Below are 21,275 nucleotides of genomic sequence, written 5' to 3'. Positions count from 1 at the left end.
TATTTTTTTATCATCACATAACTTCCGCTCTTCCTTTTATGGCCTGTTCTGAACAGTCCTCACTGTGCATTTCACTCCAAATTCCATTTGCATTTGGCATTTTCTTTTTGTAGGTGACTACAGTTGTTCCTTGATATTCATTCCTACGCGTCGACGGTCATTCCAGTCAGCGGAGAGTTTTTTTTTTCTCCCATGCTGATCTGTAACTTTGACAATGAATGTAGATATGCCAAATTTAGATTGCTCTCGAAATGTGTTAGTTTTGTATTATTTCGCATGTACAGGTATTGTGGTTTAAATGTCATGACAGGTTGAGAGTTACTTTTTAGAATGCACCATCTGAAATGTTAGATTGTGGACACTACTTTTTAGTGTATTACTAAGTACGTAATGCAAAGTTTCACATAGGAGGAAGTAACTTTGCCTTGGTTGTTAAAGCTTTTGTCACACCAATTGGGCTGTTATTCTTAACTTCAAGATAACTCATTCAAATCTCAAGATGTATACGTTTGAACCATCTGAAATTCAATGCAGTGTTGCGAATGGCTCTAGTATTCAACAATCATTGTTCAGTGAAATAGAAAGTGTGCAGTGTGCACAATGTAACTTCCACCACAGTATCAACACGTTCATGCAAAATATTGTCAGAAATAATTTATACAACAGTGTCTTTGTATAACAAGCTACAAGGTGCATTTTGAAGTGTTTTGAATGATTGTGATGGGAAAAAAAAATGACAAGTCAGTATTTTAGACTTTGTGGTTTTGTTTTTATGGGTTCTTCTATATTTAAACTGTATTTGGTTTCACATCATTTCTAAAGAGTCATACATGATGGCATCACGTATGTAAACAATGACAAATCTACTTGAATCAACGCGATATTTAAAGAGGTGCAGTACTGTCACGCTGCAAATGAGTGCACTTTTTATGTGATCTGTTTGTTTCAATTTCTGATGATTTTCAGAATCAAATTAAGAATCATTGCCATTTTGAATGAATCACAAGTACAACCATGTATTCATAGCTACAATTTTTTGTTTGACTGTTAACTCGACTTGTGTCTTTACTTTCATAAGGAAAAGCCTTTACAGATTTTATGTGTGCACAACAGTTATGCGCTCTTGTGTCATCTACTACTTTAGGACCTGATGGAAATTTAAGCATTCATACAAAATTCCAACCGACTGTATTTTGCGTTTCAGGCGTTTGTTTTCCTAATTTAACTTTACACTATTTACACTAGTGTTTCCATTAGACATTATTATTCAAAGATGTCACGTGTGAATATAAATGCATTTTTTTTTTTTTAAATCAACATGCTGCTGATGGGCTATACTTTCAGTACGACTGTGTTTATTAGCATGTGGGTGCGCGCGCATTTGGAGTGGGAGGTAGGGTTCAACCCAACCCTCTACAAATACAGCTCTCATCCTTCCATTTGTACTCGTTATTCACATTTTACCTGAACGCATTCAACAAAATGAAGACCATTGTGTGGAATATTCTCTGTTTATCCATTGCATTACTCGACTCGGGTAAGTTTGCGACACATTCAGATTTTTATTTTTATTTTTTTTAACTAGTCGATGGCCTTGTATTTTAACTATAGCGAAGGTTCCAAAAGGATGCTCAGCGCCGCCCCATTATCCGTTCACCAGACTGGACGACAAATGGAAAGGCAGACGCAAATTCGACAGTGGGGCGAGCGTTTACTACAAGTGTGTCCAGGACTTCGTCCCATACACGGGCAACTTCTTTGTGAAGTGCGTCAACGGAACCTGGACCACGTTGACACTCGAATGCGAAAGTAAGAATGAATGTGACAAACCTGCCAGCAGTGGCTTCTTTACGTGTGTACTGATAAATTCAGCACAGTTGTAGTTTTTACTATGGCCACGTGAGGGCGGCCTACACCCTGATTAATCTACTTTGTCCGTTTGCGTTATAGAGATGTCATGTGCCAATGTTGGTGATTTACCTAATGGAAGGTTTCACTATGAAGGACTTCCGGTCATTGGGGAGAAGGTCTACGCATTGTGTAATAATGGGTAAAGTATGATAATAGAAAGACATGTTTAAAAATGAAAGGGGGGGAAAAAAGATGTTTCTCCTTGCTGTCAGCTACACTCTAAAAGGACCGAAGTACTTGACATGTAAGAGGACTGGATGGACTGGTGAATTCCCCACATGTGAAGGTAATACTTGGATGGCTTTGACTATGAACTGCCCCCCACCCACTTTCCACCCCCACCCACTAAAATGGTAAATTTTTATTTTTATTTTTTATTTTTATTTTTTATTTTTATCATTATCATTTTAAACTTCCTTATGTTAAATTTTTTAAAGTTTGTTGAATAATGTTTTAAGATTGTTAGTTTGTAACCTATTTTCATTTATTTTTCTTCCTCTGAATGTTAACTACTGTTTCTTGATGCTTATGTGTTGTCTTTCCTCGTGTAAAGCACATTGAGTTGCCTTGTGTATGAAATGTGCTATACAAATAAACTTGCCTTGCCTTGCCTTGCCTAAATGGACTGCTTTAATTACTCCGTATGCTGCTCAAAACACTTTACAAAACCTCACATTTACACACCAGTGGTTGGCAGCTGCCATGCAGTTCCACTGGGAGCAAATAGGGTACAGTGTCTTGTTCAATCAAGGTCACTTCAACATTGTCACAAAGGGCTGGTGCCTGTGGATCAAACCCACAACCTCCTGGTTGGGATACTCTACCAGTGAGCCATATCAATTCAGTGTTACCTACAAAATACATGGTCAGAAAGCGATGAAACCAATGAATGTCGAAACTGTGTGAAAAGCGATCCTGTATCCCACTATCATACATCGCCATTGTACTGAGCAGCAGCATAACCATATCTTCACATTCTAACCAAAACACGAGCAATCTGTACTAAACTGACCTTGACGTGGCACAGCAAAGTGGAGCAAACGATGTTGGTTCACACTATTTGCTACTGTAACTAAATTATCTCTAGTCATTGCGGCGTCACATATTCACAACAATTTTCTTGCTATTTTAGTGGCATGTGATTGGTGTAAAACAAGAATGTGAAAGATAATGACAAACCTCTTAAAGGACTAAGGCCAAAAATGGACCTTGGGCTGTTATTTGGTATCTTTCCAATGCACATTCCAAAAGAACACAAAAGTGTAGCAAGATACGGATGGGGATGTATAATCAACACAGATGTCCAATGCAGGCGTCTGTCACGTTTTAAAAGATACAGTACATTATTTTCCTTTGTGCAGAGGACGACACCACCTGCTCCACTCCGGAAGTGGCCAACTCCGTCAGATTTAATGGAGCTAATGATTCCAGACATCGCCCGGGAAAGAAGCTAACCTTTTCTTGCAGGCCAGGTTTCCTGTTAGATGGCCCTCAGCACATCACTTGCAGCTCATCGGGACAGTGGGAGCCCAAACTCCCAAAGTGTCTGGTACCACCTGCTCGTCAAGGTGACAAACATGTTCCATTTATTTCTTAATCTTTGCAAAAAGGCGTCAATATATAGCCTACTCCCGGGTGACAGAAAAGTCATGAAATTTTTAACGATAGCTAGCTAGCTAGCTAGATAGCTAGCTAGATAGAGAGATATCTAGAGCTTTTTTTTTTTAAACCCACTCACTCACACACAAGCTTACTTGAAAGATTGGGCTTTTTTGCCACCCGGAAGTAGGGACGTGTGACGTCATGGTGAAATACTATACGAAAAATTCTGTTTCGCATTTTTCCACTGTGCAGGTGGCTGCAATGCTCCGGCAAATTTCGATGAGTCTCACGCCAACCTCGATGACGAGTTTATCACCAGGACGACTTTTGCCCCTGGTGAGCGAGTCTGGTACACTTGCAATGTCGGCTACAGTCCAGTGGGTGGCAGCAGATATCGAAGATGTAACAGTGGACGATGGACGCCGCTTCTGCTGAAGTGTGAACGTGAGGTCACTTCTTGAGTTTTTGATTTATTTACTTACCGCAGAGTAAGGACTGGGACTAATTTTCAGCCCTGGAGTTTCATTGCACAAACTGGCCCACTTGGGTTTACAGTGTTTTAATGAAGACGTACAATTAAGTAATGAAGATATACAATACAATATACAATGTATCAATATAAAATAGCTCAACATTCCAACCAACGTCGAGTTATTTATTTTTTATTTTTATAAAATTAAAATAACTTACTAGATTGCGATCTAGATTTATTTGAACAATTATGACAACATACATAGTTCAAGTAAAGAGTGCTAAAAAAAATAATCATTTGACCACCTATCATACTCTCTGATGTCAGAAATGAATATTTATCTCACAATATGACAAAGTAATCAAAAATAAAATACATAATACCTGTTTCAGGCCAAGCCTGGCCCCGAGTAGTATAATGGGGGATAGAGTGTTGCAGTGCCATACTTTGGCACAGGGGGGCGGTGTCGGTCCAGGGAGTGAATGGGAGCTGTGCAGCTTGCGCTCAGCACACTCGACGTCTACGTTGGTGTAAAAGTAAGCTAAAATAAAGTTTGTGCGAAGAGAACGAAAAGAGAATATACCTGTTCAGTCGCTGTACCACGGTACAGATCACTGGGTAGGGAAGAGGATTTAACAAATACCGGAAGTGCTGATAAATAAATGTATTAGTGAGTCATGCACTTGCTACAGATGCGGATTGCATGTCGAAGTTGGCTGTAACAAGCTTTGCTATGATTAACAAGTCTTGGCTCAAACAAGGAAAAACAAAAAATAATTTGAACAGGGTTGTGTTCACTTTCAATTGTCAATGTAATTGACTATACAGTATATATGTGTGTGTATGGTGCTGACAGTGTGAACCGAATGTAACCATTTAAAGGCGCAGTCTGCCGGTTTCACTCAGGAAAATGCACTTTTTAAATACAGGATTTAAACAAACTACTTCTCAATTTACAGATCTGGGCTTTCCTTAACGTGTGGAGCTGATTTTGTCCTAAACCCCCACCCCCGCAGCCTGTATTTTGCCATTTTGTGTTTATTTTGTAAACAGCGGGACGTTTCTGTGGAAAGAGTGTTTACACCCCTCCAGCCAATCGCAGAGCGGGGGGTGGCGTGTCGCAAATGGTGCCGGGCGAACGTGTCGGCTGTGTGACGTCACTCCCGCGGCAATTTGAAAGCATGCACGGATTTTTTTTTTTTCTTCACTCACTCATTCAAACGTAAGCTTCTGTGGGTGAGTGAGTGAGAAAAATAATAATAATCCGTGCGTGCTTTCAAATTGCCGCGGGAGTGACGTCACGCAGCCGACACTTTCGCGACACTCCACCCCCGCACTGCGATTGGCTGGAGGGGTGTAAACACTGTCTTTCCACTGAAACGTCCCGCTGTTTAAAAAATAAACACAAAATGACAAAACACAGGCTGGGGGGGTGGGGGTTTAGGACAAAATCACCACCAAAAATTAACATAAACCCATATGTGTAGACTGAGAGAAAGTTAAAGTGTGTACATCCTGTATTTAAAAAGTGCATTTTCCTGAGTGAATCCGGCATACTGGGCCTTTAAAGACAAAACACTTTTTTGTTGCCATTGTGTAAAGGGAAGCTGTGTGGCTCTGCTGGGGAGATTAAAAATGGACACTTCATGTATACTGGAGTAGAGTTCGGAGACACTGCTACAGCTCGCTGTAACGATGGGTGAGAGAGACACTCAAATAATTGTTGTGCTTCACATGCATCTCTCTTGATAACACTGCCGGAAAGGTTGTGAGCGTTCACCCTGTCACCAGGTTTCAGCTTGTCGGACGGCCAACCAGGAATTGCATGGATTTTGGTTGGGACGGTCACGCTCCCTATTGTGAAGGTGAGGCCAATTGACAGCGGTTTGTTCCTTACCACGGCACACGCTGTGTTTCCTCTCTGTTCCAGTGGTGGCGTGTGACGAGCCTCCAGAGGTGGCCAACGCCGAGCGAGATCGCAATGACGAAGCGCCGTACAAGTACAGGAGCGTGATTATGTATGAATGCCGCAGGGGGACCCTCCAGGGGAGCAAGGCCGTATGGTGCACAGAGAACGGCACGTGGAGTGCGCCTCCCTCGTGCCGAGGTCCGCCGCACAAATAGTCACACAGTCATCTTTACACAAATTTATTTACAATTTGCCATGAATAAAAGTTGGCGTTTCTCCACAGAAATCACATGTCCATCTCCAAAAGTGCCCAACGCCTTCTGGACGCGAGCTCACATCACACGTTATCAACCCCGGGACATGATCACCGTGGCCTGTCGCCATGGTTACACATTGGTCGGCGCCAGCACGGTCACCTGCGGTGACGACGGTCGGTGGATTTCCAGCCTTCCCAAATGCACACGCGCATGTAAGTCAACAACTCGGGTGGAAATCTATCACAGGATTATTATCGTAATTATTTTTATCAACAACTTTTTTTTTTTTCCTTTTTCTGTTTTTTTGTGTGTGTTTTTTTAAAGCACGCCGCACTAAATGGCAGAGACAATACGCTGTCTGATATGTGATGCTACATTAAGTCAGTCCAGGACCAGCATAACAGGAACAAACGGAGGATGGAAAATGACGTTCTCTGCCTTAAACACATTAAACATGTTTTTAAAATGAAGCTGACATACAGGGTGTTTATTTCAATAAGTGTTTTCGGGCAAGAATGAGTACAAACTTGTTGCCTTCACCTCTATACTTGTACATTGTTTTTTTCTTTACTGTCCATCATGTGTATCATCATCATCATCATCATCTTCTTCTATAGGCTAAACTGCTAGTGAGCGTTCATGAACAAACAAGTTACAAGAAAATAAGAACACCAATTCCATTCATTTAAAAAGACAATACAAAATCCAGACATTTACATGAGCAATTACAATTCAAGTGCAAATATCAACTCTATGATACATCATAGCAAACTCTCTTTAAAAAGGCAACAATCTCAACCAAAAAAAAAAAAAAAAAGAGAGAGAGAAATCAATCAGGTTGCAGGGAAGAAGCTGATTCTGGTGGAAGGGGATTTTTTATTTTTATTTTTTTTATTTTATTTTTTTGCCCATGGGGGGGATATGGGCCAGGTCTTGATATTAGAGTTGGGAATTCAGTAGGAACATTTTGTGTGACATGGTTTGGCGTCACCATCACGTGTGATCTAAATCCCTTCTGCGTGACCCTGGTTGGTGAATTTCACAACAAACTTCCATCCCACTTCCTAAATTAAAAATAAATCACATCAGAAAGCGAGACATTTATTTCCTTGCATGGCTGAAATATGCATACTCAACACAAATATGAATGCAACACTTTTGTTTTTGCTCCCAATTTTTATGAGAAGAACTCAAAGATCTAAAACTTTTACCACATACACAATATCGGAATCTTTCTCAAATAATTTCTACAAACCTGTCTAAATCTGTGATAGTGAGCACTAAAAATCAGTCAATACTGACTGCTTTTCTGATTCCCCAGACCAAAATAAGACAAAACTGCACCTGTCAAGATGGCTTTTATTGTGGTCAGTCTAAGGAACACCTGTGCACTAATGATGGTGTCTAATCAGCACACCTCTGAGGTGGGTTGGATTATCTCGGCAAAGGAGAAGTGCTCACTATCACAGATTTAGACTGGTTTGTGAACAATATTTGAGAGAAATAGTGACATTGTTCATGTGGAAGAAGTTTACGATCTTTGAGTTCATCTCATAAAGTGTTGAATTTATATTTGTGTTGAGTATATGTTCGGTGATTTCCAATAGTATTGTGGGCCATGTGAAAACAAAAGCGCAATTAATGAATTAAAATTTGATGATTTTTTTTTTTTCAATTTCTATCGGGCCTCCCAGGCAAATGGATCCACTGCAAAACCATGTTACGTTTCTAAACCAGTCTAGCTGCTTCCCGTTTCCAGTCTTTCTGATAAGCACGCCATGGCGTCACCTGGCTCACAGCCAGGTGCGGTTTTCATCCATTCATCAAACTCTCAAACCTGCTAATCAGCTCCTATTATTGGAATGTTCTTTAATTTTAAAGTTACATTATTATACCCTGTTGCTGTCATTGTTCTGAGATCACAAATAACATTTTTTTTTTCCCCTTTCAAACTGCTATATGTTCATCTTTGACTTAACGTGTCATACAAAGGATCAACAGTGCTGCTTTCCAAAGGATGATTTTGGGTCACTATAACCAAATTGAAAGTGTGTTATTTATTTTCATTCATTGCACTTGTACGATAAAAGGTAGAAGGATGGGCTGACGATCGAGTGCGCAAAACGACAGGACCCGCCCTCTTTGGAAGAGCTGACTTCACTGGGCAAACTTGAGTTCGGGAGTTGGCTGTCTTTGGATTTGAAATGGGCACGACATTTTAGGGGGGGGTAGCGTTGCAGGTGTGATTCTTGGGGTCGGCCTCATGGAATCCAACCCTTGTCTTACTTTAGGTTCAGTATTTACAAGTCAAGACGCCATTCGGCCTGCTCCACAGACAGGTGAGCAGACGATCAACCTGCTCTGACGAAACAAGTCGAGCACTTGACATTCGTTGCTTCCTTTTCACTTCAAACCTTTACACGTTTCATGAGCAGAGTACACGAGAAAGACAAGATGAGATTGAAGAATTAAAGTGACCTTTTAACAAGAAGCAGCAAAACATCATGTCCCTCAAAAGACATTCAACTCTCAATCCCTCTCCCAGACACATTCCACATCATCTCATTCCTGTGGCTCTCCCACTTATTAGTTTCTTATTCATCTTCCAAAAATGTCCTCCGTGTTCCTGGAATGATTAACCACCTTTTTTTTTGTGTGTGTGTGCGTGTGTATTTGCTTTAAAGTTGCCTTGGAAAATAAAAGAAAAAAAAGAGAAAAGGAGCAACAGAAATGCTGGGCGGGTTGGAAAAGGCTGGTGCAGTCTAGACAGCACAGATGAACTGTTTTAACAGTAAAACTGCTCTAAGAGCTCAAACATAGTAAGGCTTTAAATGAGCTGGAACACAGCTGCGACATGAATTAGTTAGCAACTGCTCCTCCTCGAGGACACACACACACACACACAAGCACGCATCCTCACCAGCGCACACGCGATGGAACCAGGGTTACACAACACTTGCACAACACTTACAGTCATACTGAACGGTCACAGTCGGAATACAGACCAGTCATTGAAGCAAATACAACAACAAGCTCTAAACACAACATCACGCCTACTGTCTCAAATTGCCGTTTCTATCCCCTTTTGACCGGTCTCGTTGCACTATCGACACAATCGAAAACCAAAGCCACTCACATCTTCTACATCCCCACTAAAACGCTTACGCTCCGGACTGTGGACCTGTGATGAAAAACTGACAAACAACTACACAAATATTCAGCATTTTGCAGGTTTGTCAATGGAAATCAAAAGAGGGTTTAAAAATAACAAGTGTGTATTTTGTGTGTCAAAGTCCTTTAAAGAATTGCGGGATGTAAGCCTGTAAAGGGGGACGGGGGGGTGTTTACTCAATTGCAGATGCCTTTTTACTTGTATGGTCGCAGGAAAGCAGAGACTTTGCTGCTTATGAGACGTATGAAGGATCGGGGAAGCATCTCATTGGACTCCCGAGTGGTGTACTTGAAGTAGTTGTTTGGGTGAGCCAGCACGTCAAAAAGAGTCTTTATCAGTTTTTTATCCTGCAAACAAAAGAACAGATGTGAAAACAAACAAACAAAAAATCATTCATTGGTCTTTAAAGGGATAGTCAACCCCAGTTTGCAACGGCGGGGTCCAACCCAAGACACGCTTAGGACCGCCCCCTCATTTGAATAACATTTCCACTTGGCTGTACGGCCCAAAACTGCCAAAATTCAAAATAAATAAATGACTAAGTAAATAAATGGCGAAATGAATAAATAAATGACTAAATAAATGTATAAATAAATGACTAAATAAATAGATAAATAAATGATGAAATAAATAAATAAATGTCTTAATAAATTATAAATGTCTAAATACAGAAATAAATGACAAAGTGAAAATAAAAACTGATTTATTTCCATTTACATTTATTTTTTTAGATATAATTTTTGAATTGTATTTTTATTGTATTCATTTTTCTTGTCACTTTTAGACATTTATTTATTAATTTAGTCATTTATTTATTTCGAATTTTGGCAGTTTTGGTCCTCCATACTGTGAAGCCCCACTAGTATAAATATACTATTTTGGTTAATATTGCATTAATATGAATATGAGTTAAGCCGCAAAATCCAACAGTTTTTATCAATATCAGAAGGCGACCATTTTGGCTCTTGCTGTCGAGTGAAGATGACATCACAGTTGCTCAGGTCTCAGGTAAGAACCAATCACAGTTCAGGTTCAGAAAACAAGTGAGCTTAAAAAAGAAAAAAAGAAAAAAAAAAGAAAAAAGAAAAAAGAAAACAAGTGAGCTGTGATTGGCCGTTGCCTGCGCCCTGAGCAACAGTGATGTCATCTTCAGTCGACAGCAAGTGGCAAAATGGCCGCCCCCTGAGATGGATAAAAATGACTGGATTTTGCTGCATAACTCACGTTCCACAAATGTGATATTAATAAGAATGTCGTGTTCATACCAGTGAGGTCACGCATAACATATAATTGTCAAGAAATGTTTAAGGTTGACTTCCTCTTTAATGGAAATGGGAATCTAGTTTTATTGTCATTGCACATGTCGCAAGTACAGAGCAATGAAATTCATTTTACAACCCATCCAAAAGTTATGGGAGAATGCAGCTTCATGAACCACTTGCGATATTTTTTTTACTCCTCTAGATGGTGCTCTTGGTTTAAAGATGCAGTGGAAATTTAAACCAAAGATCCCCATTTAGAGGAGTAAAAAAAAAAAAAATGTCACAAGTGGTTCGTGAAGCTTCATTTTCCAATCACCAGATTTTACACTACTACTCAAGTGCACTGGTTCTGAGACCCAGTCCTCAAGTACCCCTAACCAGACTGTTTTCCATCTGTCCCCAGCCAACACCGCTGAGGATCGTTATCAGGCTTCATGCAGAGCTTGCTGATTAGCTGATCCTTTGAAACACCTGCGTTGCTTGTGGGAGCCATGGAAAACAGGCTGGATAGCAGCACTCGAGGACCGTGGTTGAGAACCACTGCTCTAGTGCAATGTGAAATCACACATATAACTTATGGTGTTCCACAGGGTTCATTTCTGGGGCCTCTGCCGTTTTCATTGTATCTGCTGTTGATGAGTTCCATCTTAAGAAAACAGCAGTGGTTGTTTTCAACTAAGTGCTCTATAAATATACAGTAGAGTTGAATAAGTGGTGGGCTGGCATGGCTCAGTGGTCGAGTGATCATCTAGCATCCGTGAGGTTGTGGGTTCGATCCCCACCCCTGTTAGCCCAGTGGATTCAGTGAACCCCAGTGGACCTGGCAGCACCCTGCGTGGCAGCAGCTGACCATTGGCGTGTGAATGTATGTGTGAATGTGAGGCATTATAAAGCGCTTTGGGCACCATATGGTGCAGTTAAAAAAAAGTGCTATATAAAAAGCAGTCTTTTTATCATGTGAATGCACTAACTACTGATGTAGCCTCAACGATTCACATGGATTGCAGTTATTGATTACAGTACCGTATTTTCCGCACTATAAGGCGCACCTTCAATGAATTACATATTTTAAAACTTTTTCCATATATAAGGCGCTACAGTAGAGGCTGGGGTTATGTTATGCATCCATTAGATGGTGCTGCGCTAAAGGGAATGTCAACAAAACAGTCAGATAGGTCAGTCAAACTTTATGAATAGATTACAAACCAGCTTTCTGACAACTGCATTCACTCCCAAAATGAATAAACAGCTGTTTTATTATTTTCTCTGAGGTAAAGTATTAGTATTAGCTAGCGATCCAAGATGGCGGGATCTTCTGCGCATGCGCGTCACCGATCGTGCAGGGTCACCGATAGCGTCTTGACAGCGAGACCTGTTGCGGCTCAATATTGATCCATATATAAGGCGCACTGGATTATAAGGCGCATGGTCAGCTTTTGAAAAAATTGAAGGCTTTTAGGTGCGCCTTAAAGTGCGGAAAATACGGTAGTTTCATTTTCTAACGTAAAGTAATAATAGCTAGCAGGGCTAACCTTGAGGATTTCTTGATGGTTTTCTGAAGCGTAGAGTCTTCCATCCCGCACGATGTCCTCAACCAGCTGTTCGTAGTCCTCTGAAGTCACACAGACCACACGATCACTCTCGGTCACGTGACAAGACGCCGAGAAGCGCCGTGAGCCGTTTGTGTAGCATACCGACCGTCATAAGTCACGTAGGGGATCTGAAAGCCCCTGGCACTGTTGGCCTCATTGGACTTGAAGTTAATCCAGAGGCGCCGGGAGCGCGCCGTGAAGGCGATGGGCCGCTCATATGTCTGACATGTCTCGTAAGTGGTGATGGATGTAGCTGACCCTTGCAAGAGCACAGAAAGGGCAATGATGAATCCAGTTCGCGGACGCGGTGGCGTATCGGACGTGGAGGTACTCACAGTTCTTCCTCATCACCAGCACATCTCCGCACTCGTCCTCCGAGGGCAGGAAGATCTCCGGCACCACGATAAGGATTTTACGCTTGCTGGGCGGGTTGATGTTCCAAATGCACTCCACGTTTGCCGGATAATTACCGGGGTAGTTGGGCGATTCGATGTAGCCCATGAACTCGCCCATCTCGCCGCCACACTGCCTGTCTAGACATGCACAAACTCAACACGTTACAGTCTGGCTCCAAAGTTGAACGTCTCAAACTGTCATGTCGCGGATACTCACTCTTGCACTGCGAGACACTCGTGGCACCATCAAAATCGGTGGTGGTGTTTCCAGGGCAGGAAATGCAGTAGTTCTGCCGGAACTCAGTCTGGTAGGTTCCGACTGGGCAGCGGATGCACCGGTGCACTGTGGTGTTGTAGTAATGACCCGGAGAACACTGCACTGCAGCACCGATGAAGACACACATGAAATCAGCAATGCTGTTTTTCTTGCATGGCTTCTGTGCTTCGACGGCGTATTAGGGCCATGTCTCTTCTTTCATCAGGAAAAGAATGTATTTCTAGCTGTTTCCGTTTTGCAGCAATTAACATTAGAATATAGCTAAGTTTCATTATTCAAAAACCTGTTTAAAATGGTCGAGAAAACAGCTTGTTGCAACATGGCCCTGGTTGGTCTCTTATACTCTGCTGCCACCTGCTGGCCGTTTTTGTAATAACTAACATTGCTTCAACTGTTCTCTTCAGTTCAGAGGCTAAGCCTTCCGTATACTCTAGCATTAAACAAATATGTCTTTGGGACACTGGTAATATTTAAAATAGAACGTATTTATACGTTTTTGTGAGCAAATTATTTAAGGTAATTTGTTAAAATGTATATTTACTTAAAAAAAAAAAAAAAAAAAAAAGTATATTTACTTGTACATTTATGTTTCCAGAATTATTTATTTATACATTCATAATTTTTTTTTTTTGCACAAGTATCTAAGTTGATGTGTCAGATTTGCTGCTCTCCGTCATTCACTTGCTTTTACCTAAAGTATGCTAGCTTCTGATTGGTTGGTTAGTGCTAGTCAGTTGATAGGGGATCAGTAAGTGTTGGTGCTCTAGCTGCCATGTATGACGAGTAAAGTTTAAATTAAGAATGAAGCCGTCTCCATCCTGCCTTTTCATTTTATAAACAGTCCCATTAACCACCAACGAATCCCCAACTGATTAGACTTCAGCTACGGTACGTGTATTTCTCGTAAGTTTTTGAGTTTTTCTCCTCACAAATCTGCCACTTTATAAACTCGCAAATTTACCACTTTAGAAAGTCGTAAATTTGCCACTTTCTAAACTTGCAAATTTACGAGTTTTTCTTCCTCACAAATCTGCCACTTTCTGAACTCGCAAATTTGCCAGTTTGGAAAGTCGTAAATTTGCCACTTTCTAAACTCGCAAATTTCCGAGTTTTTTTCTTGGAAATTTGCCACTTTAGAAAGTGGCAAATTTATGAATTTAGAAAGTGGCAAAGTTTTTTTTCTTGGAATATTGCCCCCGCCCTATAAAAAAGTATATTTATACGTGGCCCTAATACGCCATCATAGTGCATGCTCTTCTCACCTTTGACCTCACAATCATGGAAGGAGCTCGCACCCTCACGCTTGGTGCTCAGGCCTCCCCCGCAAGGAAAGCACAAGGTCCGACCCAAATCTGGCTGGTATGTGCCCTGGGGACACGCCTGGCAAGGCTTGAATCCGTCGCTGGAGAAGAACCCGGTGGGACATTGGCCTGTGGAACGCGGACAGCCACATCACGTTTGGCTGGATTGTTGAACCGCCACAACATCTGGGAATTGGACTTTTTGCTACCTGCACACGATGAAATGTTTCGAGCTCCGACGGGCCCGTGGCCGTCACTGCCCGGGCACAGGTCGCATGCCAGCTGCCCCTCCCGCTCTTGGAAGGTGCCAGGCGGACATTGGACGCAACGTTCCTGCTCACCGTGGTAGTACGAGCCCGGCAAGCACCTGACTGAAAAACAACATTCACAACAGCTACAGTAAGAAGCCAGCACATGGTGACAATGGCATGGGATCAAACTCACAACCTCTTAAAACCTAGTTAAAAAAAATGAACTTTTTCCGCATTTCACCTCACGGTAGCCAATCGGCTTCGAGTACGGGCTACATCACACACAGCATCCTGTCTTTTTTCACCGCGAGCGCAACAACACAACCAGCCGGGACAGAATGGTGAGCAACGAAGTAGCATACAAGTGCTGGTAAGTGTATTTACTTGCTGTTGAACTGTACCGACTAGCAGTAGTGTTTATCATCCATGCCAAAGCTATTTTTAGCGCAACTGTCGGCCGCCAGATTGCCACTAAAAAAGCGAAAGTGCTATAACGTACCTGAAAAAAGAAGAAAATAGTGCCACGGCTGTATCGTCCCAGGAAAAAAAGTGGAAGTACTATACTATAGTGACTCGCTAAAGTGCTCGACAGTCGTCGTTGACCAAGGGACACGCCGCCTCCGCTCCGGTGTGCACGAAAGCACAAATGAGTGGCAATCGTTTGGAAAAAAAAACTACGCGGTGAAACGCTCACGAAGTGGGCGTTCCAGATCGCCTTTTCGGTTTTGGTGTGAACGCAGCATAAGAAATGGAGCAAGCGCAACTACGGTATGTAAACTGTATCTGCCATCTAGTGGTGAATGATGATATTACAACTTAAGACTGTCCAAATGTTTTTGAAAACTCCCCAAAAATACCCCCAAAATATACCTTTCCATTAAAAATTGAGGACTGCCTTCCCCCTAAAAGCCAAATACATAGATTACAAAAATAAAAATAAACCCTACTTTTTTTTTATATTGAAAAATAATCCGAGAATAGTTAAATCTGTGTGTGCCAAACGAGTATGCGGGGGTCCACTGCAGTAGAGGAAACTTTAGATTTATTTATGTATTTATTTCTTTATTTTTTGAGGCATGTAAATATGGTGAAGTCTTATTTACCGCATCGTCCACTGTCCTTTTCAGAGCCTGGGCCACAATTCTCATGAACAGGAGCAGCCTGTGGAAGTTTCTGGGCCACCTCATATTCCAAACCAGCAACTCTGATCAGGAAGCGCTCTTGGTTGATGGACTTTTTCAGAGCCTTGATGTAAGTCTTTACTTGCTTCTCCATACGTTGTCTGAGGCAGCTGAGGTTACAACTTCCTGGTAAGGGTAAAAAAAAATAAAAATAAAAATAAAAATCAGATATATACATCTATGAGGATAAATGAATATTATTCAAATGAAAATATTTCATCTTAAGACTGACCTGTTGTGTCTCCAGCTTTGACCTCTGCTTCCAGCTCCAAAGTGATGCGCGTTACCTCTTTGTTAGCGGGGTTGCGAGCACGACGCCCTTTTGCTTTCTTCGACGAGTCACATTTGAGATTGACAAATGTCACCAGGCAGTTACTGCAGGGCTGACCACCTCCTGTGGAAAGATGCCATCACAGTCACTCAATCGTTGTCACATGAAGACCAGCTGAGTATAGCATCATTTACATTATAATTTAAGAGTGTTTGAAAAATAACTGTGTAATGCTAAAAAAAAAAAAAGAGTATATAAGCATATAGTACGTACTCACTAGGGATGTAACGCTATCCAAACATCACGATTCGATAATTATCACGATATTGTGGGGGCATTGGCGATATTTAAAAAAGATCACAATATTGTAAAAAAAAGAGCTCATACTCACAATATTGTGCTTTTGTACATAACAACAATGCATATAAACCACCTACAATTGCTAATGACAATATTGAGGCACTTACTTGGTAATGTAAGCACATTGATCGCTTAACAAAAAAATTAGGTGACCCTTCATCTGACAATTTGCATAGATTTTAAACATAGAAGGCCAAAACATCCCTAATAAAAATTAAATTGCACTAATAAAATAGCCACTAGAGGGGGATAGAACTGCACAAATGGAAATCAACCTGACTTTTTTAACAGATGTGTTCCTTTTAAATATTGTGAACATGACGATGACGATATTGTGGCAGTTTTAATATCACGATATTGCCCTTATTATTACATCCCTAGTACTCACACTAATTTGGTGCCAAAAAAGGCTATGTGCTATTGTTGTTTCTCAACATACTGTATTGGAACTGATACCTAAGGGTTTGGAGACATTGAGACTTTTGCAAAATTTTTCAGAGATGTTCTACCCCAGTTGATGATAAATTCCTTCAAACAATCCATTTAAATATAACACCAAACCCATATAACTCATTCACTGCCAATGACGACTATAGACGTCAAAAATCCAAGCAAACAGCCAGTGCAAATTTTGACAAGAAATTTGAATTTAGTTTTAGTTATTCATTGTTTTCAGTCCTAGTTATTAATCATTGTTGTTATTAATAACAACGATGACAACAATTTCATGGCTAAGTGCTACCATCGTGCGTAGAACGGATTCCTGTTACCCTACAACACGGGCGTTGACGTTCTTGTGGTCGGTCTTGGTCTTACTGAGACCACATACTGGGTCTCAGCATCTAAAAGTCAATTTTAGTCGACTAAAAGTGCTCTTTATTTTTGTTGACTAAAATTGGATTAAAACTAAAACACAATCAGGTGACTGAGTTATGACTAAGGCTTTAATGAAATTTCATCAGAAAACTATAATTAAAACTAAATTATTTTTTTTTGTTATTATTAAAATTTAAATTTTATTTTATTTTATTTTATTTTTTTTAAATTAACACTGGCTGTTTGCTTGGATTTTTGACGTCTATAGTTGTCATTGGCAGTGAATGAGTTAAGGGCAGACCTGGTCCAAGGGTCCGCCCCCTGTCCTCTGTCCTGCCAGTCAGTTTAGGGTGCAGGTGGCATTTGGCATTTTTAATCTTGAACGATGCCGTCTGCTTCACTGGAGGCGCCAAAGTCTCTACAGACAAAGACAGCAAACGTAGGTAGGACGTCAACACAAGTGGCTGTGAAGCAAATGATGTGGCGGACGGCACCTATGCAGCTCTGACTGCTGCTGGAGTTGAGCCGGACGGGGGACTTTCCTCTGACGATGGGGATGCCGCAGCTCACCGAGTAGCTGTTGTCAGACTCTTCAAGAAGACACACAAGCAAAATCGAAACCAAGAATAAAAAAAATGTGTGGTATGGCCACTAGTTATTGTAACATATTAGAATCTGCAATGATGCAAACAGCTTGTTTAAACTTTTTGTTTTAATGTATTACAGTCTACTTTTTTTTTAACCACAGTATTTTTTATGTGCTTTTTGGACACAATATATGTGCAATACTCTTTTTTCCAAGTTCAGCACATTTTTTAAGTACAATTCAGTGTATTTAATTTTCAAGTACATTTGTGCAATACATTCTAATTGAAGCTTTCGTTTTAATGTCCTGTTTGTTGAACGTTGGTCATGGTGGTGATACTTGGGAGAGCAAAGTATTTCCGAGGTGGAGAACCACTGTTGTAGCGTTTTGTGCCGGCTGGAACATACCTGCCAGATAGTGTGCCTTGGAGGCACAGGTGAGTGAGCAGCTCTCCTTCTTGCCCGTTTTGCTACAGGTGAGCGTAGCCTTGGGGGCGATAAGGCCCGGAGGACATTTCACCAACTCTGAGGAGCGATAAAAGACAGTACTGTAGAAATCAAAACCATGCTGTCGAGATGATGCAGAGCAAGAGTGGATTCCCCTTTACCACTAGAGGGCAGTGCTGCTACATACCAATACAGTCCTTTCTGTTCCAGTGCAACTTGTATCCAGGTGGGCAGGTACACTCGTAACTCCCCAGAGTGTTAATGCATCCATATTTACATCCTCCTCGATTTATACTGCATTCATCAATATCTGAAAATGGAGGATATGTTGATTGGATGTTCTTTGTAAAAAACATAGACAAACATTTTTATTGATTCATTTGAGTTTATTTCTCAGGAAAATTGTACTTTTGAAGTGATTGTTTTTAGTGGCTTTTGTAGTTCAAACAAGTTCTTGCTGACGTTGCTCTAAGATCATAGCTGCTGACAACGAGGAGGTAGTTTAAAAAAAAAAAAAAAACAACAACATACATACACAGTCACTATTACTAAAATTGGGACTTTTCCGACCTCTCAGTCCAGCGACTGTTTTTGAAAAAGTGTCTAAGTTCAGAAACAGCCTACATGAGCGGAATCATTGTCACATTCTTTTCCATATGATTCCTGGTGAAAGGCAATCACATAGTCAATCATGCGGAACATTTTAAAGGCATAATTTATACACTGCAAAAGGTTTGATTTATTGACATGTTAGAAACTTTTGACCCGAGGTACGGGCTTCCGAACCACACATATTTTAGAAAGGTCTTCTTGCTTCACCTGCTACAACTCGAAACAAGAAATAATGTGAAAGCTGGATGGACTTTGGTGTTACGTTAACTCTTACATATGAGCCAGCCATTATGTTAAATTGTTGAACATACTAAATAAGAATTTGAAAATTTCTTAAAGACGGTTATAAACATGTTTTGATGAAAATGATATTTCCCCAAAATTTATTATTATTATTTTTATTTGTAAAGAATAAAAACAAAACACTTTAAATTATTCTGTGGAGGTTGACACAAGTTAATGCTAGAGGAAAAAACCTGCAGAGATAAAAAAAAATAAATAAATGTTTTAAAGCTTCTTTGGCTTTAGCAAAATAAAGCCCAAATATGGGCCGGGGGGTGTGAAAAAGAAAAGCACATTTTGTTTTCAAGTACGCCACTGTCATTTGCTTTCTCAGTATGCCTAGGGGGGGAAAAAAATCAATTATAATCAGAGAGTGGATTTTTGTTGGGGGGGGGGGGGGAGAGTGTGATTTTATTTGAAGGCCATATCATCCAGCTCTCATTAAAACAGATTGTTAACACGCTGTCCATCTCACTTGTCTATCTGACATTTGAAGAAGATCAATGTGTAGATGGGTTGCTTGTTATTGCTTAGGTGGTTTTGTAGCTGGTATGGAGCACCCAAAAAAAAATAAAAAATGGAATTGGACACTTGATTGGCCTGCAGTGTCAATGCAGCCTTAGTGTATTCTTTATAACTGTCAGTCCAGAGTGGAGTCACTAGGATGGACTCCAGGCTCTGCTGTGACCCTGAACGTGATGAGCGCGTTATATAAAATGGATGGATTGATGGAATGTGCTGGCGCAGTTGCGGTCCACAGAGTCCACTTTCAATATATTGGTCAAAACATCGCAATGAGGGTGACTGAAATCACCCTAAATGGTAAGCAGGGAATGACTTAAGGGGGCAGAGTAAATAAAAGTGTTGGTAACATTCGTGGAGCAATACAAAAATAATAACAATAAATGGCAGCTATTTTATGCTTTTCAGGATCTCCTGAGACGTTTATACGTTGAGAGACACAAGAAAATAAAGAGTAGAAGAAACTGATTGAGATCATGTCAGTGATTGATGAAGCTGACTGTTGATATGAAACGCTCCACCTTGTCTCGTTCAATCATTCGCCCCAAGCAAAAAAAAAAAAAAAATGTCTGCATGCCTCTTCATTCCACAAAGAGGATGATGACTTCATCAAGCGCAGTCTGCCAATGTGTCGCCCAGAGCGACTTGGAAACATGGCGAGAGATGCGCCGCTTATCCTCCGCATCAAAGCACTCGATTTAAAGGACCAAGAACTCTAATGAATATCTGATGCAAGCGGCGCTCATCTGCCAGAAACTCTTGTTTTGACTTCTTTTATTGTCTTCCATACTTGAAATACAATCAAATAAATCTCTGCTGACCTTTCTGCAAATCCCTTCAGGCTTTTTTCCTTTTCACGCACGCAGACGAATGAAGACGAAAGAAAAACACAAATTGAAATTTGGAATCAATGCCGACACCATAGAGAGTGACTGACTTCATGGAATTGGGAATTGTCAAATTTAGGGACTATTACAATATGTTGAAGTGATCAAAGAGGGAGAGTTCTTGCCAAAGACATTCTGATATTGTTCTCAAACAAATATTAATGAATGCACACACACACATTTGTTTGCACCCCAGGAATCTATTTGTGCCGAGGCCAAAGCCGCATGTATGAAACCGGGGACATTTTCAAACACACTTGTGGAGGTCTGAAGTCACAATATTTTCTCAGCAGATAAGCAAAAAGCAAGCGGAGTGTTTTGCTAGGCGAAGAGGAGAACGGCTTGAAGAATGCCAACAGGTCGCGGCACAATACTCGACAGCGGGGTCGCCGACCTGACTGGGTTTGTTGAACTGGGAGCCGATTGTTAAACACTTCGCCGGGCTCTCGGCTATATTTTGGGCTTGATGAAGCACAGCGGGGCAACCTAAGCTTGGTTATGAGCGGCAAGTAAGGACATACAGCGGGGCGCTCAATAAATCTCCCGGGTTATCTAATAGTTCCGACAGCGGCGATGAAAAGCCCGGCAAAGCCATTCATCACCGGTCCTCTAAACAATGGTAGCACGTCGTTTATGTCGGTGCGCTCCATCATGAGAGAAAAAAGCACTACAAATCCAATGCTGGTGCTTTTATTCCGTCGACAGACATTTTGCAGCCTGAGCCAACACGTTTACATTTTGACACCTCCCAAACTTACGCTTATGGTGACATTTATTTGCAAACGTGCTTGACATGCTGACATGCAAGATTTTGGAGTACGACATTGTATTGATACACAATTTTATAGAGTAACTTTTACTCTTGAAGTTTGAAGTTTATTGAACATGTAAACATAACATATAAACATAAA

The 21,275-nt window shown here is 40.9% G+C and overlaps 2 protein-coding genes across 4 annotated transcripts in view; one reads left to right on the top strand and one right to left on the bottom strand.

Moving 5' to 3' along the window:
• Positions 1 to 1,389: 1,389 nt before the first annotated feature.
• LOC144013578 (membrane cofactor protein-like) lies at positions 1,390 to 6,621 on the top strand. Its single transcript, XM_077512638.1, has 11 exons — positions 1,390 to 1,537; positions 1,612 to 1,809; positions 1,951 to 2,050; positions 2,124 to 2,197; positions 3,273 to 3,479; positions 3,766 to 3,957; positions 5,588 to 5,684; positions 5,777 to 5,850; positions 5,916 to 6,092; positions 6,178 to 6,363; positions 6,476 to 6,621. The coding sequence occupies exons 1-11, from the start codon at positions 1,483 to 1,485 to the stop codon at positions 6,511 to 6,513; spliced, it is 1,398 nt and encodes a 465-aa protein (XP_077368764.1). The 5' UTR covers positions 1,390 to 1,482; the 3' UTR covers positions 6,514 to 6,621.
• Positions 6,622 to 6,623: 2 nt separating this feature from the next.
• LOC144013573 (signal peptide, CUB and EGF-like domain-containing protein 3) overlaps positions 6,624 to 21,275 on the bottom strand; it is a 118,389-nt gene continuing 103,737 nt past the window's right edge. For 2 of the 3 annotated variants that reach the window (XM_077512628.1, XM_077512630.1), the window contains 13 exons: positions 18,249 to 18,371; positions 18,023 to 18,139; positions 17,524 to 17,619; positions 17,331 to 17,447; positions 15,815 to 15,976; positions 15,505 to 15,708; positions 14,360 to 14,521; positions 14,112 to 14,279; positions 12,790 to 12,951; positions 12,513 to 12,710; positions 12,284 to 12,436; positions 12,118 to 12,197; positions 6,624 to 9,670 (listed from right to left, as the gene is read on the bottom strand). In XM_077512628.1, coding sequence (XP_077368754.1) covers positions 9,518 to 9,670; positions 12,118 to 12,197; positions 12,284 to 12,436; positions 12,513 to 12,710; positions 12,790 to 12,951; positions 14,112 to 14,279; positions 14,360 to 14,521; positions 15,505 to 15,708; positions 15,815 to 15,976; positions 17,331 to 17,447; positions 17,524 to 17,619; positions 18,023 to 18,139; positions 18,249 to 18,371 — 1,895 coding nt within the window. In that variant the 3' untranslated portion in view covers positions 6,624 to 9,517. The remainder of the gene's footprint in view (positions 9,671 to 12,117; positions 12,198 to 12,283; positions 12,437 to 12,512; positions 12,711 to 12,789; positions 12,952 to 14,111; positions 14,280 to 14,359; positions 14,522 to 15,504; positions 15,709 to 15,814; positions 15,977 to 17,330; positions 17,448 to 17,523; positions 17,620 to 18,022; positions 18,140 to 18,248; positions 18,372 to 21,275) is intronic. The other variant, XM_077512629.1, reaches the window with a different exon arrangement.

Source organism: Festucalex cinctus, chromosome 2 (genome assembly GCF_051991245.1).
Source record: "Festucalex cinctus isolate MCC-2025b chromosome 2, RoL_Fcin_1.0, whole genome shotgun sequence".
NCBI lineage: Eukaryota > Metazoa > Chordata > Actinopteri > Syngnathiformes > Syngnathidae > Festucalex > Festucalex cinctus.
The sequence above is the reverse complement of the archived record's forward strand: the minus strand, read 5'-3'. Positions and strand labels throughout refer to the sequence as shown.

Bases quoted from the DNA above. Each gene is read 5' to 3' on its own strand.
- LOC144013578 (XM_077512638.1), top strand. From the start codon at position 1,483: ATGAAGACCATTGTGTGGAATATTCTCTGTTTATCCATTGCATTACTC. The intron at 1,538-1,611 runs GTAAGTTTGCGA...TTTTAACTATAG, and splicing joins CATTGCATTACTCGACTCGG to CGAAGGTTCCAAAAGGATGC. The intron at 2,051-2,123 runs GTAAAGTATGAT...CCTTGCTGTCAG, and splicing joins TACGCATTGTGTAATAATGG to CTACACTCTAAAAGGACCGA.